This window comes from Mya arenaria, chromosome 2 (assembly GCF_026914265.1).
Source record: "Mya arenaria isolate MELC-2E11 chromosome 2, ASM2691426v1".
Lineage (NCBI taxonomy): Eukaryota > Metazoa > Mollusca > Bivalvia > Myida > Myidae > Mya > Mya arenaria.
In genome coordinates this window covers 3,198,141-3,214,800 of record NC_069123.1, presented here as the reverse complement: position 1 = coordinate 3,214,800, position 16,660 = coordinate 3,198,141, and the positions used below count along the sequence as shown (strand labels likewise).

General features: G+C 33.9%; 1 protein-coding gene across 3 annotated transcripts in view; it reads right to left on the bottom strand.

The window, feature by feature from the left end:
• Positions 1–16,660, bottom strand: part of LOC128241685 (uncharacterized) — a 60,677-nt gene that overhangs the window by 17,761 nt on the left and 26,256 nt on the right. For all 3 annotated transcript variants that reach the window (XM_052958720.1, XM_052958725.1, XM_052958733.1), the window contains 18 exons: positions 16,473–16,631; positions 15,991–16,167; positions 15,649–15,720; positions 14,111–14,236; positions 12,211–12,349; positions 11,346–11,476; positions 10,669–10,890; positions 9,520–9,771; positions 7,612–7,845; positions 6,741–6,868; positions 6,084–6,277; positions 5,577–5,713; positions 4,386–4,640; positions 3,821–3,943; positions 3,184–3,327; positions 2,658–2,826; positions 476–733; positions 32–231 (listed from right to left, as the gene is read on the bottom strand). In XM_052958720.1, coding sequence (XP_052814680.1) covers positions 32–231; positions 476–733; positions 2,658–2,826; positions 3,184–3,327; positions 3,821–3,943; positions 4,386–4,640; positions 5,577–5,713; positions 6,084–6,277; positions 6,741–6,868; positions 7,612–7,845; positions 9,520–9,771; positions 10,669–10,890; positions 11,346–11,476; positions 12,211–12,349; positions 14,111–14,236; positions 15,649–15,720; positions 15,991–16,167; positions 16,473–16,631 — 3,120 coding nt within the window. The remainder of the gene's footprint in view (positions 1–31; positions 232–475; positions 734–2,657; positions 2,827–3,183; positions 3,328–3,820; positions 3,944–4,385; positions 4,641–5,576; positions 5,714–6,083; positions 6,278–6,740; positions 6,869–7,611; positions 7,846–9,519; positions 9,772–10,668; positions 10,891–11,345; positions 11,477–12,210; positions 12,350–14,110; positions 14,237–15,648; positions 15,721–15,990; positions 16,168–16,472; positions 16,632–16,660) is intronic.

Below are 16,660 nucleotides of genomic sequence, written 5' to 3'. Positions count from 1 at the left end.
ATTTCATTTGTTTGCATTATCTTGTTTTTACCTAGAAGATTATGCTGCAACCGTTCTGTCAGACGCATCCCTGAGGTCTTAGGGTCATAGTTCCACCATCCTTGTATAGGATTAACAGATGGTTGATTACCAACAGACGCTAGTGCAAAATCGCGGCTCGTTAAAGTTACGTCCCATACAGATACATCCTGATATTCGGCTAAATTCAAATAGCCAAGAGATATCTGCACGCTTAAAATAACAAGTAGAAAACATTGAATTACGACTTGATATTCAGATACGAATGTACTAGCTTTTATTACAATTAATATATCAACGTTTCTTTAAAGTAGTCATTAAAACTACACTATTTAATATCTTTAAAATCTACAGATCGAGGCAACATATCAAAAAGATTGAGTCTTCCTAAAAATATAGAACATTCTTTCTTTATTTACTGTTCATAATCTGAAATAAAGTATACTATAAAACATACTTCTTTTCTCCCGCCGGAGGGGATACAACTTCAACAGCATTGTCTATCGTGATAGCATCTAAAGTGGCCGACAGCATGTCATTTTCATCTATTGCAATACCCAAATGATGCCAACTACCATCCCCCAGTTCACTTCCAAAATCTTCGTTAAACGTGACACCTATCCAGGAAGAGATGTCATTTTTAACGCAAATTCCTCTGCGACTAACGGATATCCAGTACATATAATCCTGATAGTTTGGATTTAATGAATTTTGCCTGAAAATATTAACAGAAAAGCATTATTAAACGTTCTAGAAATGATGCATATATATTTATAGTCGAAAAAGCATAATTTAATTATCAAATGCAAAGTTCTTAATTCATGTGCAATTAGTTTCATCACTAATATCTAAATGAATTTGTATAATGACCAAGGCTAAAGTTTTAGTGCCTGAGCCGATGCTGAGACGAAGGTTATCACAGAGCCTCGATTGATTCCTTAAAAAAACAGACAAGCTTAAAACATAGGACTATTTTCAGAGATGTCCCTATATAGGTCCTTAGGAAGCTTATGACTCATAGGGCGAGGCCAGTCTTGTCCCTGTACATTATATGAATGAACGTGGTGGAGAACAACGATATCAAGTAACATACCAAACATAAATGGTTGCAGCTTTGCGGTTACAGACAAGAAGACGAAGAAAAAGATTTTCCTATATTAGTTTTTAAGAAATGTTTGACCCCGTGATGTGGCCTGTGTATATTTCAGGGGCATAATTAGATCTAAGGTCTATGCGTACAAGTTTTGTCAAGAATATATTTAAAGTTGTTCCTTCCGGTTGCTATGGTAACCAGAGTTCCGCATGGAATTCATTTATTTGAACAATTTTGAAAGAGCACCTTTGTTCAATGTTAAGAGGATTTGTGTGAATTACTTTTCGAATTGTCCATATCTGAAATAAAACAGATCGCACATAAGATTAAGAAGAGAATTGCAAATTGGAAAATGTAAATTTAAGAATTTTGTTACACACTTGGAAAAATATTTGATGTTAAGAATAAAATCAATGATTCGTTTTGATGTGATGAGCATATTTGGAAATCATTCGAAGAGTGAACTAATGATAACTAATTTAACTTAGACCCCTAAGTTTGACCTTTATCTAGAAATGAAGTAAGTGGAACATGCACTCTGCCCATAAGCTTTAAAAATTAAACATTCTGAAGATATTTGAAATCCTCCTCACGGTGCAAAAGTGTTAGTCCGGACTTACATTTTGTCTTTGTCCTCTAAATGTGACGTTGCTCTTAAAGGTAGATTGTTTAAAGATTCGATCTGCACGTTTACTTTATGTCATAAAGATTTTAGATCTTTCAATCAGTTAATGAGGTCTGGGCATCAGAGTATTTGCATACGATCAAAATATTTAAAAAAATTATGAAAACGTTGTGCCATTTCTACCTCAAAACAAAAACAGAAGGTTAATTATATTATTTCAAACGCAGGAGAACACCCAAGTATGAGCTCCTAACAAAAACATGAGTATAAAAATGATCAAGGGGTAAAAATTGATGAAATACCAAATAAGTTGATCCCTGCCCATCTCATCAAAATATATATGTGTATATGAAGTTTGAAAGCAATACCTCAAAACCTTTCCTTTGAATAAACGGACATAATTATTGATCCTATGACCAGTATTTCTCCCAAATAATATATATCCTAATATAAGGTTTTAAGTCAGTAATCGTTAACTAGTAGCGTTTCCCTCATTGCTATCAATTTATATACACGTTTCAATTAAATATCTTCAGTACTTTCTAAGTTATTGTCTGGACAAACAGCTTTCTTATTAATACATACTTATTAATGCATACAGTGAACGTGAAAACGGTGATAGTTCAGCAATTATCAGTATGGTTCTTACGCACTACATCCGTGCATATTGCCCTGTATCTGTGCGTCATTTTTCACTGACAATCCAGAAGGAGATAATTCAGCAATAGAGTAGCATTATAGTTATTGCGTACTGCATTTTGCACATTGTCATATGCTTTTGTTTCAAGTTTCATCCAAATTCAATCAGTAGTTTTAAGATTTTCTCCAGACAATGTTGTCAGGATTTACAGACGGACGGACTATATGCTCTTCATTCGGGATGCATAATAATACTTTTTTTTTTTTAGCTATTTTACTTACACGTAAATATTCAACAAACTCGCCAACTGATCGTCAGAACTAGCGTGCACTCTGATCATAAACATTATAGAAATCGTTTTGGTGGTCCAATGGAATGGTGTTTGTAGGGTTGGCGGTACTAAAAAACCATTTAAATTGCTAACTAGAATGACCGGTCTTGTGGGATCATCTGCAATAATCAAGAAAGTATCATAGTATATAGCAATATATAGATATTTATATACTAGACATTGATTAATATTATAATCATAATTCTTATAATTATTATTATTATTATTAGTAGTAGTAGTAGTAGTAGTAGTAGTAGTAGTAGTAGTAGTAGTATACGCACAGTGGTTAACACATTCGGTTTTCACCCCAAGTCGTCTTGACGTGTTGTAGTCATCAAGTAGGACACGTGGCTTACGAAAAATCTAGTTTGCTTTTCAGCACAACATTACACTCCCGTGTAACATGAAAACAATACTACTTTTCCGTTTAAATAACTTGTATCGTTATAAGATATCTAAATACATGTAATGCATACCTCTGCACTGGCTTCCGGTAAATATTTTACCCTGTTCACACTGACAGATATACTCTGTTACCGTAGACTGGCATCTTGCTACGCCCGCACATGGGTTAGTACTACATGGATCAGCGTCAATGTTGCATATAACACCACTGTACCCTGAGATGGGAAAACAACATCATGAGTATAAAACACAATAAACATCACCTTTTTTTCATTTCACTACATTGTAACATTGTCACACCAAAGTATTATTTCCTTTTCACTTATTTTTATGTCACAACATAATATAATTTGGATTATGATTTATTTCGTTAAACCTTTAAGCATTAATCTATGAGTTTAGCTTGTAATACATGTATTCCATTATCCTAGTAAATACCTAATCAGTGAAAAACTTTACTGGAAAGATAAATATTTCAAATATCCATGCAGTGCTCAAAGATTTTAATAAATTGAAATTAGACACCCGTTTTAGCAGTCTCACCACACTAAAGCCAGTTCTGGCAGCGATTTTAACTGCCTTATGTGTAAGATTATAAGATATCATGTCATGGCTATAAAAGCTACCAGTCAGCAAAATTAAAACGTTATTATCATCATATTGTTTTGTTTTTCATGGTTGTGTAAGACGAAATACTCGAAAACCTACCTGACCGACACATGCACGTATATCCAGCAGGTCCTTTTGGTGTACATTCTCCTCCGTTCTCACAGGGGTTATTTGCTTCGGAGCACCAATCCTTAACTTGTTCGCACGAGTCTCCTGTATAATCTGTAGAAACAAATATTTATCAACATATAGTAGCTTCCACAGCTGTCCTAATAGAAGTATTCTGCCCCTGACATTAGACTCTCTAGCACTAAAAATCTAAGTCATATAAATCGGTAGCATGTAGCCAAAGAGAAGTACACACTAGTAAAGATGTGTAGTATCGATTGATAAATAACTTATATCAGGGTAAGCACAATTTATATTATTGAATCAGTAAAATGACAATGAAAATTCCTTGGTGCGTCTATCAGGGCAAAATCGTAATAGTTGACGTTTTCTTTTCAACGATGTTTATTCAATTATCTGATTTGCTATATTTTCATTTAAGTTTTTAATCATATTTGTTAAATCTCTAGAATATGTGCGGATAGAAACATATAACGTCAATTAAACAGCATGTATTATCAAATTTCCGTTTTCACCATAGAAGCATGTTTCATACCTATGGGACAAATTCTTCGATAATGCACTCTCGCAGATTCATCTAATGTTAACACAAACTTCTCCCGCTCATACAAGTAGCAATAAAATTGTCCAGATAAAGTAAAAAACACCATATCGCCGCAGTTTGGAATATTTAAGCATGTGGTTTTACATTCTTCAAGGCTCTGTACTTGAATGAAGGCCAACGTTTCACTTGTACCTCCAGCAATTCCGACACGTCCTTCATCAAAATAGCACCGCCGCACATCATTATCTATAAAAAGAAATCAAGTATTATTCTTTAAGTATAAAGTTAGCAGATGTCATTACTTTGTAATGCGTTTGTAACTAACACTTACTTGAAAATATGTATGTGTTTGTTTAGTATATATGTATGAGTGTGCCATATGTGTGAGAATTAAGTAGTACAATGTGAGTGCATTGCCGAAACTTAAATATTGACCTCATACAGAAAAGGGTAAGGTTATACTAGGGTTGTTTCGTGTTAGCATTTTTAAAAAATATTATTTTCGTTTCATGTATATTTTTTTTACATTACTTTTGATAACAAACGAAAACACGTACCAAAACACATTCCCATTAAACCTTCAAGCATTCATTGATAGCAAAATAATAATTATACAGTTTCCATGATAAAAAACAGAATTCCGCGAATTGAACGTAACGCCTCTCCGCATTGCCATTATAGTTTCTAGGAAAGGCTATCATGACCTTGACCTTTAACCCCGTCATGATCTAAAGACCATGACAATGACAAATTATACATAAACTATTTCAAAAGTTATTGATTGAAAACGAAAAAAGTGAAACGACAAAGACTTAAAACGATGTGTGCAACGACGTCACCGTTTGAGTCTGTCAAGCTTCGTAGACGACATACAACATACATTGGTATGCATGTTTGTTAACGCCCAATCAGAAACCGAAACAATTGAAATTGTGATAACTGTGGCAACCAAGACAATTTTCCAAAACCATAGGTCTTGAAACGTGTTTTTGTTTTTGTTTTTAGGGCGATTTTTTATAAACGATTTTATTATTGATATCAATATTATTATTATTATTATTATTATTATTATTATTATTATTAGTCGCTTTCAGAACTGCCCATGCAGATTTAAGATTTTGTAAGCTACTTCAAAGAACCTTAAATTATATTTGGCCCATATGATCACTATCTTCTAACTACCTGGATGACATTCGCACGAGGCTGTTCCAGGTCTGTTTGTGCACAAACCTTCATTTTGACAGACGTCAGTTCCACTCATGACATCACAAACTAATGTTGCATTCTCACAGTTCTCCCCAAGTGCACCGCCTTCACATCTGCAAAGAACAACAAAAAAGTTAATATTTCATTTGACGCTTAATTTGACCAAAGTATCTTGCTCAAGGGAAGTCCGAGGGCATTACCTGTTTTACAGAAAAATGCTACAAATGATAGAACCTTCCTTTCATGATAAGTTTGCTACAATCCATAAGAAAAATAATTCACCTTAAAAATAATACTTAACATGAAAAATACTTGAGTCAAACTTTCAACTTTCTCATGTCGATTTTTTTAATTATGTTAAGGCCTGGCATTAAATGAGACAAAATTAAGGCGAGTTCCCTGGATTATAATAAAACAATAGTTGCAAATCTAAGTATAAAATGTTCTATTTATCCCTTAAATAAAACTGAGTTACTAAGTCACCTGCAAAATGATGACTCCGGTAGATTGAAGCACTCTCCATTATTTTGACAATTCCGTGATTCACAATGATTTTTTTCCGTATCGCAGTTCTTGCCTGTCCAGCCCAATTCACACGTACATGAGTAGTCATTGACCATATTTTTACACTCGGCTCCATGTTTACACGGATATGTGAGGCATTCGTCAATTTCCAGCTTGAAATTCAAAACAAATACATTTTAGAATCGCAAGATCATGAAGCAAAGTGATGGAAGCTAAAGTGACAAGTCATTAGTTAAAAAATAACTAAGATCCTGTTAGAGGCATATTTAGGATCAAGTCCTTAGCGACAATACCGTTATTACATCTTTAATATACTTCTAAATTGACAAAAACTAAAAGCGCCTTTTTTGTTCGGTTATTGAGTGATTGTGTAGCTAATTACTTTTAGGAATTCATGAGTGCTCGTGCTCTAAATTTTCGTTCGGTTATTGAGCGATTATACAACTAATTACTTTCAGAGATTAATGAGTGCTCGTGCTCAATATTTTCGATTTTGCATACAAGTTTAGTAAAAAAATATTGATTTTATTTACTGATAGTTAACAGTGTTTATCTAATTAATTACGGTGTTATGACCTCTAAACCCCGCGATATTTCCCCGCCATTTAAACTCACCTCGCAATTGCTACCCTGATATCCAGGTTTACAGACACAATTGTAGCCGTCAACGAGGTTCACACATGATCCCTGTGTAGTGTTACAAAGTCCAGGACAGTCATCAGTATTGGTCTCACACTGGTTTCCTGTTGAATTAAACTGCATAGTAATTATATTCGAATAGCACTTTGACTTTCGAATACCGCATTTTATCAGTAACGCTCTTGACCTGGTCATCTTTTAAATAACACTAACAAATTATTGAGTTTTTATGATAGTTAAACCAACAATTAAATATTTTGACCAAACATACAAAAAATACAGTCAGTATGTATTTTTAGACGTTTACATAAATATACAAATATTTAATAAACACACCACACTCAAACATATCGTCAAAATACATGTTTTCACTGCGAAGTTTACAACAATAAAGTAAAATAAATGCTCATAGCATATTCATTGCACTTTTTACGGATACATATTTTAAATACGAAATAAGGTGTGGCAAATCACCAGGAGTGTTACTAAGATACTGACTACCTTCCAACAAAAGCATAATTTATACTTAAATAGGGTCTTCGAAGTCCATGATTTCCAAGATCGTTGCTTAAGCATTCAGGTCAATTTTTAATGCAAGTGTCACGTAATGCTATCAGGGTTTTAATAAGGTTTTTACATATCCAGCTTAATATGTATAAGTCCCCGATCTGCAAAGTCGGTATCAACGAGTAAACTAATTAAAAAAAAAATAATATGTGTTTTCAGCTTCATTAACAGGCAAAGAAACTTTTGGTCTAAAAACATGAGCGGGTCCCTTTTACATTCAAATGCATATATGAGGACTTTCAATCATTACATAATATGGTGAAATGGCTGACTTACTTACCTTCAAATCCCGCAAGACATTCACATGTAAAACCAAGATAGCCATCTTCACATACAGCACCGTTCTGGCAATTGTTATTAACACAATCGTCTACACTGTACTGACATCGAGTACCCCAGAATCCCGCGGCACATAGGCAGGTAGCTACATAGCCGTTATCCGAGCAGGTCCCGTTGTTGTCGCAAGTAATTGTACCGCAGGGGGTTGAATTTCTATTGCAGTCATAATGAGTTCCTAAAATAATAAATAAGCGTTATTTTCAAATTATTCAGATTATACTACTGACGTATAATTATATTAAGGAGTTATTCTTACAAAACCATAAACTCCTGTAACATTTCATTCTTTGTTTTACCATGGAAACTCGTTTAAAATGTATTACAGACTTATTGGTGTAAATCAATATACACGTTAGCGAGATTGTTTTTGCGCTTTGTCACCTTAGCTTCCCCTAAGCGGAAGGCGAGTTTCGTTTCACAGCGATTTGATTTAGATGATAGAGATAGAGATTGTGCATTTTCTTAAAATGTCGGTAAAGTATGGCTGAGATAAGAAAATATAAATATATATTTCATTCGACGTAGAAAATGTTCATATCGCATTATAATTAATATGTGTCAAGTGCAAATGTTAATATGTATGGCGAAAACGAATAAATAAAACCAAGGTCATCATTATTAACCAAGCTATGAGCCTGCACCGCCGTAGGTTTTCATTTACGGTAGTTCGGGCTATTTAAAAGAAGACTGTGTATACAAGATGGCAGTATGAAATACGAAGACACACAACACCTGTTATTGGTATATTAACTCCGAAAGAGTATAAAGTACTATTTGCTTCAAAGTATTTAACGGTAAACCAGTAAAATAATTCGGTACGTACGATTGAGGGATATATCCTCAAGTATCTAAAATATGCATTTAGAGATGAAACGCATAAATGGTTTGTATATGATGATGATGATGATGATGATGATGATGATGATGATGATCTCAGTAACTAAAATTGCTACCCTCGGGATTAAAATTATACAACTCTCGTTTCGCGCTCGTATATAATAAAATAGTCGGAAAAAGGATACAGTAACTATTAAGTTAATAGATTACTGGTATGCTTAAAATATCATAAAACTTTAAAATCACATTTTTCATGTCTATATTTAGTACAGAGTCTCTTTGTAAGACGGAGTAAGTAAATAACACGTCGTGTCAGGTTCGATCCTTTGACTCAACAAAATACAAAACAACGGAAGTAACGTCGACGTTAAGTCTTATGCAGCGACGTAATGTTTCGTAAGTTCGCGCGTAATTTTATACAAATACAAATCATTACACAGATGTTTCTCCTACTTTTCTTCCGGAAAATTATAGTCTGAAATTATAGACACGCGATTAGAAGTATCATGAATTAAATCTTGCAATTTTAAGGTGGGGTAGTATTTAAGTTATTATAAACAAAGCCGAAGCTAAATCAAACGCATATAAATATTGAATGGTAATCATGTTCGTTAAAACATGTAAAGGGGTAAGATACATGAAAACGACGTCGGAAACGTTTATATTGTTAAATACAATCCGATTGGTAACACATGTTAATTGTTTGCGAAATTAAATTTATAATACAATATACAATTCTGATGAAAAGAGAATTGCCAACTGACGGCGGATAGGGTGGGACGACCTGTTCTTTTCAAATTATTGACATCTGACAATTGCGGTTTCTATTGGAGCAACATTTTATGGAATGTTTTTGCGATTCATTGTGGCATCACATTATAATTAGTAGCACGGTTTATAAATTGCCTTTGTTTTCAGTTGCACTAAATTTAGAGCTTCACAATGAATGTGAAAAAGTACAAGTGAACTGGGCTAAGAAAGTGATTTCAATTATTCGATGGGGCAAAATAACCTTCAATGATGCAGTCCTTCTTGATAAGAGTTGACCCTGTGTTGTCTATTTCATTTATTGTGCCTCGTTTGTACAAAAGGCATGCTTTACTGGCTGGAAACTCCACATATGTAGCATAACCACAATCAGGTTCATACTGACATAAGTCTTTACATTTCTGAATAGATTGCACAATCCTCACACCACCTATAACATTAGGTTTAGGGTCGGCCAGACTTTTCCCACTTGTGTCTTGCATATCGCAGATATACACTGAAATGAAATAAAGACCAAAATATCAATGCTTCTTTAATGAGTATTGCAGGTGATATTGCAAGTCTCTAAATTTCTTTTTTAGTAAAATTAAGCCGGTGAGTAATAAAATTTATCATTATTGCCAATAACTTAATGAGAGACAAGAAGCTGATTTGTGCACTCGACACCTTAATCAAGTTTATACTGTATGTTCACTGGATATGTGCGCAGAATATTTAGACTGAAGCTAACAGCTTCTATGTAGAGAAGAATATTGATCTTGCACTATTCAACTCTGATTAGTATGAGTACTTCTTTAATCACTCGTTTTCTTTACAAAACAAAAACAGTCCTTGCCTGCATCATGTTATTCGACACATAATTTTGTTTTAAACCTTACAATAATTGAAGCCATACAATTGCTTCAAATAAATATACTCTTAAACGTTTCTTTCCAATTCCTAACATTTATATTCTCCACAGACTTGCAAAATTTCTATTATTTTTCCATTAGAACCCTTATCGATCTTCTGAAGCCCCAGGCTCTGGTTGACGTTGGATATGTTTTTACTAAAATGTCAATGTTTTCAGGTTGCGACTCAGATGATTTTTAAAATAGAACATCGCAGATCAGTTTACTGTCAGTTTTGGGTCTAATACACAATTGTATATGGGTTTTTAATCAATTGTACGTGTTACAATCATGCAAGCAGACGATGAAACACGGAACTTATAAGTTAGTTTTGGTAACATTTGCAAAGATTACAGTTAGAGACGGCAGAACTTTATAATCCGAAAGCAATGGCAAAAATAAATTAAAGCTAGATGTTTAATCGAAAATCCAATCCATTCGTTAAATTTTAATCCTTTTGAAGAAATTAAGACGATCAAATGAAATGTTACAACAAATAATACCCGGCTTGAAGAAGCGAGAATCGCATGAACAAACACCATCATGTGCATCTAAACTGCTATAGCAAACGTTTTCCTCCTGACAGTCACCAGGTGAGCAGTAGTCTGGAACATTCTCACAGTGTTCTCCCGAAAAACCAGGCATGCAATTACACTGGTATTCATTCACACGGTCAACGCATGATCCACCATACATGCATGCATCGGGATGTGCGTTACACTCGTCTGCAAACAGTAAAAAATAACGAACAACACGCATATGTAATGGAATTAAAAAACGTCTTGTGTCAAATAATTTTGATGTTGATTTGCTACTTACCGTGTTCAAATGTTTTAAGTCGACCACATGGTTAAATAAAATGTTCAATTGTTTTCATGAAAAACATATGAGTGAAGAAGATGAAAACAACCGAAAGCTCCGTAATCTTATGCGTCATATATATCAAATAGCGATAGTGTCATCAATAACCAAATGTTTAGCGTAGCAGACGCTGGTTCAGAGGGTTACGGGTGCGACCCCCACTCGGAGCTTCGTTGATGATAAGTACTGGTTATCACTCAAGAACGTTATTGGTTTTAACTGCATGTACATAGCAGATTTTCATAACACTGTACATAAGTTTTTTGCCAAAAAGCTAAACGCAGCGTACTTCATTGGAGATAGAAAAATGCATACTTACTTATGTTAATGTCACAATTGATTCCACCATACCCGTCCTGGCAAGTGCATTCATATCGAACATATTCAAAACTTTTGCATGTTCCATGTTGGCATGGTGAATCATCACAGGGATCTGTTGAAGTCTTACAGCTGAAATAAAATTTCAAAACCTTCATATAAAAGAATACTACAAGGTTTCATTAAAGTCATTTTGACACTTGAAATACTCCGGTTAAGGAAGCCCTGAAGGATCTAGTACTTAAGTCGTTAGCTCTAGAGCGTTCCTATGTTGCAAACAAGTGGGCCAAGTAGAACTTACATCGCTCATCTGATTGAAAAAATGGCTCTGGAGATATATAATACTGAACGCCACCCGCCTAAACTCCAGGCCGCCTGTACAACGCAGAGTAACTATTTTTAAAGTATGACTTATTTGTATTTGTTTAAAAAGTTATAATTTCTACGTTGGAGTCAAATAGCTTGTCACAGAAGAACACATTGTTACTGCGAATAAGTTCACGAAGATATATTCAATGATTGTTACAACAATAAAATAATTTGAAATAATAATAATAATAATAATAATAATAATAATAATAATAATAATAATAATAATAATGATAATAATAATATTATTATTATTAATAATATTTCTTTGAACATATTTTAAAATAGGGCCTAGTTTTCCCTTTAGACATATAGTGAAAAGAAGCCGTATCCCCGGGTGGCCAGGATTTATTTCCTTACGTCACAGAGACAAACAAATGTATACATATATATTTTTTAAATTTTCTTTAACAAGTTCAGAGTAAAAGGTGACACCATAATATACATGTAATACCATAAATAGTAGACACATGTTTGTCTTGTGTCCACTTACTTACTATTGACCACCGAATCCAACAGATGAAGAGCAAATACACTCATAACCGTTGATTTTGTCCACGCATCGCGAGTTTTCGTGACATTGAGAGTTGTTACAGTTGTCAATGTTGTCAACCTCACAGTTATTGCCGGTAAATCCTGAAAAATATCCTTTTGTCTTAGACAAGTGCACACACACTAGCAGTATCTATTCAGTCAAGATGTAAGCAGGTGATGCTACAAGCTGTCTTGTTCCACATCGTCAATGACAACGTTCAATAACTAGGGTGTAAGTTTGTTTGTTAAAATTCATCCGCACGCTACAAAATTGCACTGTTAGAGCTCTTAATTATGGTAGTATAATGAATGACTGAAGGAAAAGAAAGAAATGCATTTGAATTGGGTAAAACCTAAAACGTATACATGCATTTAAAAATCAACTTCTTCAAACACGTGAAAGGAGGCAATTTTTTGCCTTTATATTTGATATTGTAAATAGAGTTGAAAATATAAACAATGAGGTATATGCACTACAAATTTAGTTTTAACAAACTAGACTAGTTTTTCAATTCGGCCATTAGAATCGGGCAAATTGATCCAGTAATGGATAAATTTTTGATACTAACTTTCTGTATGCCTATGGAACTAATAGTGTGCATTTGCATTTTTCAAGCGCGAGAAGCCAATTTCTTTAGAAAATCAGTTTCAAACACATGGTGAACTTTAATTCCATTTAATTATTGACGCCAAGATAACATGCCTTCGCCCTTGCATAGGAAAGCGTGGTTACCAATTACCTGGTGTGCAGTGTTTTGCCATGTGAACTGTTCCTGCCACGGAAGCAGTTCCTAAATGATAAAATTCTATGCTGAAAAGTGTACAGACAGAACCATATAATAATGTCAAATATGTCGCCTCTTTGCGTTTTTCGTCGTCTAAACAATACTTTCCGCATACCGCCTTATTTTCAACAGGAGTCATTCCATATTCATATTCAGCTGTGACATTTCCGACCATCATTTCAGCTTTTATTTCCATAACACAAACATCATATTTTGAAAGTAATTAAAAGGAGAGGATGAATAATGTTTTTGATGTTTTAGATCAATTAACATAGCAAACAATTGTGTATAAGTTCTTAAAAAGCTATAAGTCCTTGTTCATATATGTACAATTTATGTGTAGTTTTTCATATAAATATTTGGCTTGTTTCATGTGATTATCTTAAACTTTTGGTTTTTCTTATGACCAACATGTTGGCTTAGGTCTGAATTAATTGTTTTGGTCATCAAAGGGCATAACAGCATCAAAATGTTGTGTTGTGTGGAGATTACTGTCATGTTAGTGGCAAAGCGAAATCATTAAAATAACATACATCAATCCATCATAAAACATAATCTTAAGTTAAACACTTTTGTAGGTAATATTTTAGCTAAAAAAGAGCACGGTCACGACTTAAGGATGGAGTATGCAAAAGGAAAGAATTAGGTAAAATTGGATAAGCAAATGCTATGTTTTAAGTTGATTCTTCTATTATTTTAAGCTAAGCTAGTTTTACATAAGATGAAAACATGTCACTATGCCGTCATCCTGCATTTACTCGCATGTAACAGCTTTGGGGAAAACAAATTAGTGAAAAAAGACCTTTTCGGACAGATAATTTCTGACATACACAGTTAATCAATATTCTAGGATATCCGGCACAACTTATCTGAAATGCAAAACATACATGTCAATAACTTATCTGAAATGCAAAACATACATGTCTAGTATACATTTCCTCAAGATCTATTTAAAATAGACTCCATGCTGTCTTTGCTTGCCAGATATCTTTTTGGTTTGACGATTATGAATATATATTTGAAGACAGGCATCTGTTTACGCTATGTTAAAAAAATGCCAAAAGGAGTAGACACTTACTCGCCACGCAAGTGCATGTGTAATTAATTGGGCCGTCTCCACGCACACAAGTCCCACCGTTTGTGCAGGGATTTCCGTTACAGATATGATAAATATTTTCACATTGCTCGAAATAGTAGCCAGCATCTACAAAAGTAATACAATAGTAACACAAGTTTCTTGGCTTAATGGTGAAACTTTATAAAACTTGTGTTCACAAGTACACTTTGACTGTAGAGTATATAAGATAACAAACGCATCTTAACTGCATAGAACCTTAGAATACACACAATTTTAAGCTACACTGCAGCTAAGAGTACACACAAACTAAAACAGCACAAAATCTTAATTTACACAAAAACTTTAATTGTACATGCTCATCGTTTACACACAAACTTAAACTGTACACAAGCAAGTGTTACACACACTTTATCTACGCAGTTGCTGAGATTACACACATACTTAAACGGCACAGAACCTTAGACTTCACACAAAATGAAACTGAACAGAAGCTCAGATTACTTTCAAACTTACACTGCACACACGTTTCGTATCCACGCGAACATAAAAAATTCAGAGTCTAAGAACTAAACAAACAATTTTAACCGCACAGGAACTAATATTAAGCACTAGCTTCACGGTAGCTCAGATTACAAACAAACCTTTAATGCACAGACGCTAAGATTACAAACAAACTTTAACTGCTCAGAAGCTTGGATAACAAACAATTGCTTTCGGTACAGGAGTTAAGATAAGGCAATTTCGCACACATTTTAATTGTACTGTTGCTAAGATTGCATACAAACTTTAACTGCACAGTAACCTCGAAAACACACCATAAATGTCATTGTGCATACTCACAAACGCACAAACTTTAACTGTAAAGACGCGAAGATTATACACAAAGGCACAAACGCCAAAACAGCAAATAAACTTTATCTTCAAAGAGTCTGATATTACGCACTAACATAAGCTGAACAGAAGATTACACACAAAATTTGCGTGCACTGGCGCTTAGACTGAGAAAAAAAATCTTGACTACATATGAACTACGATTACTCAAAAAGCTTAAATGCACTAAGAGCTTAAATTTAATGCTAATTAAAAATACAAACACACTTCTAACTACACATAACACTCACATTGTTGAGACGTTCATACGTTAAGATAATACATCTTAATGTTAACTGCACAAAAGTAAAGATTTCACATAAATTTTAACTGCACGAAAGCTAAAATTACACACAAACTTGAACTGAATAAAATTTAAAATTACACATAAACGTTAACTGCAAAGACGACAACATGCAAACCATTAAGGAATATCAATTAAAACAATGCCGCAAATAAATTGTCAAATGTCACAATTCATTTTCCTTTTACGTTATTAACATAAGCATTAAATCACACCCTGCTTTTATTTAGCAGGCATTTAGAAATTCTCAATTATTATATTATTAATGTCCTATACCATTACAAATTGCCGTATTAATTTGAATAAATTATAAATATGTTTGATTATAAGATTATTGATCATTTAAAAAGCAAATATTCCTTACCGCACTGGCAGTTCTTCCGTCCAAATGCTGTTTCACACGTCCCTCTGTCGTTGCAATAAGCACTGTTACAACCTGCAAAAAAGAAATTATAAACACAAATCATAAATGACGCTGATGGAGTAGTGTTTTCAATGTTCACTTATAATTATTGTTTGACCGAATTGTACTTGTTCTTAATATGTTATCTTTGTGTTTGATTCATTTTGGTTTTTTTTACTGGTCTTCATTAACTTGATTTAATAATATCAACGCAACCTTTTGTAGAATGACCGTTGACAATGAAATTGGCTTGATTTTACACCCCCGTTTTTTAAAGGGAAAAAAAGACAGACAAAATCGTACCTTCTATAAGAAGACAAAATGTGTTGTTCACGCATCCCGTCTGCAATGTCATTTGAGAAGTAAGGCATGAGTCACAATACGTCATCCCAGGGGCAGCTTGGTAATGATGTAGGGGACATGGTCTGCATGCTGTGTTCATATAACCGGACCAAGAATACTGTCCCTCAGGGCAAGGGTCTGGAATTAAAATGATGTCGGTTAAATTCTTAAGTTTCATCAAATCAATGTAGAACTTTTAAATACGTATGATTATGATAGAAAAAGATAACAGAATGTTATAAAATGTTTGTTCTTGACTATACATAAATAATATATGGTATACTTATTTATAAAACATTTAATCATTTACCTGTCTGCTATATAATTTATTCTTCTTTAGAGATTTTCAAACAACTATAATGTATACAACAAGGTATACTATTGACCTCAGAACTACTTTCATCAAATTGAATTATAATACTTTTAAATAAAACAATACTTGCCATAACATCGCTGTGCAGACGAGGCAGCTGGCACTCCGACTGTCGACCCTCCATTCGGACACTGTATGCATGTTGTTGTATTCACCGAGTACGAGTCAGCAGTGCATGGTGTGCAAGGATAAAACCCATCTGGTGATGTATATCCTGCCGGGCATGTAACTTAAAAAAAGGAAACTATTAAATGTAAT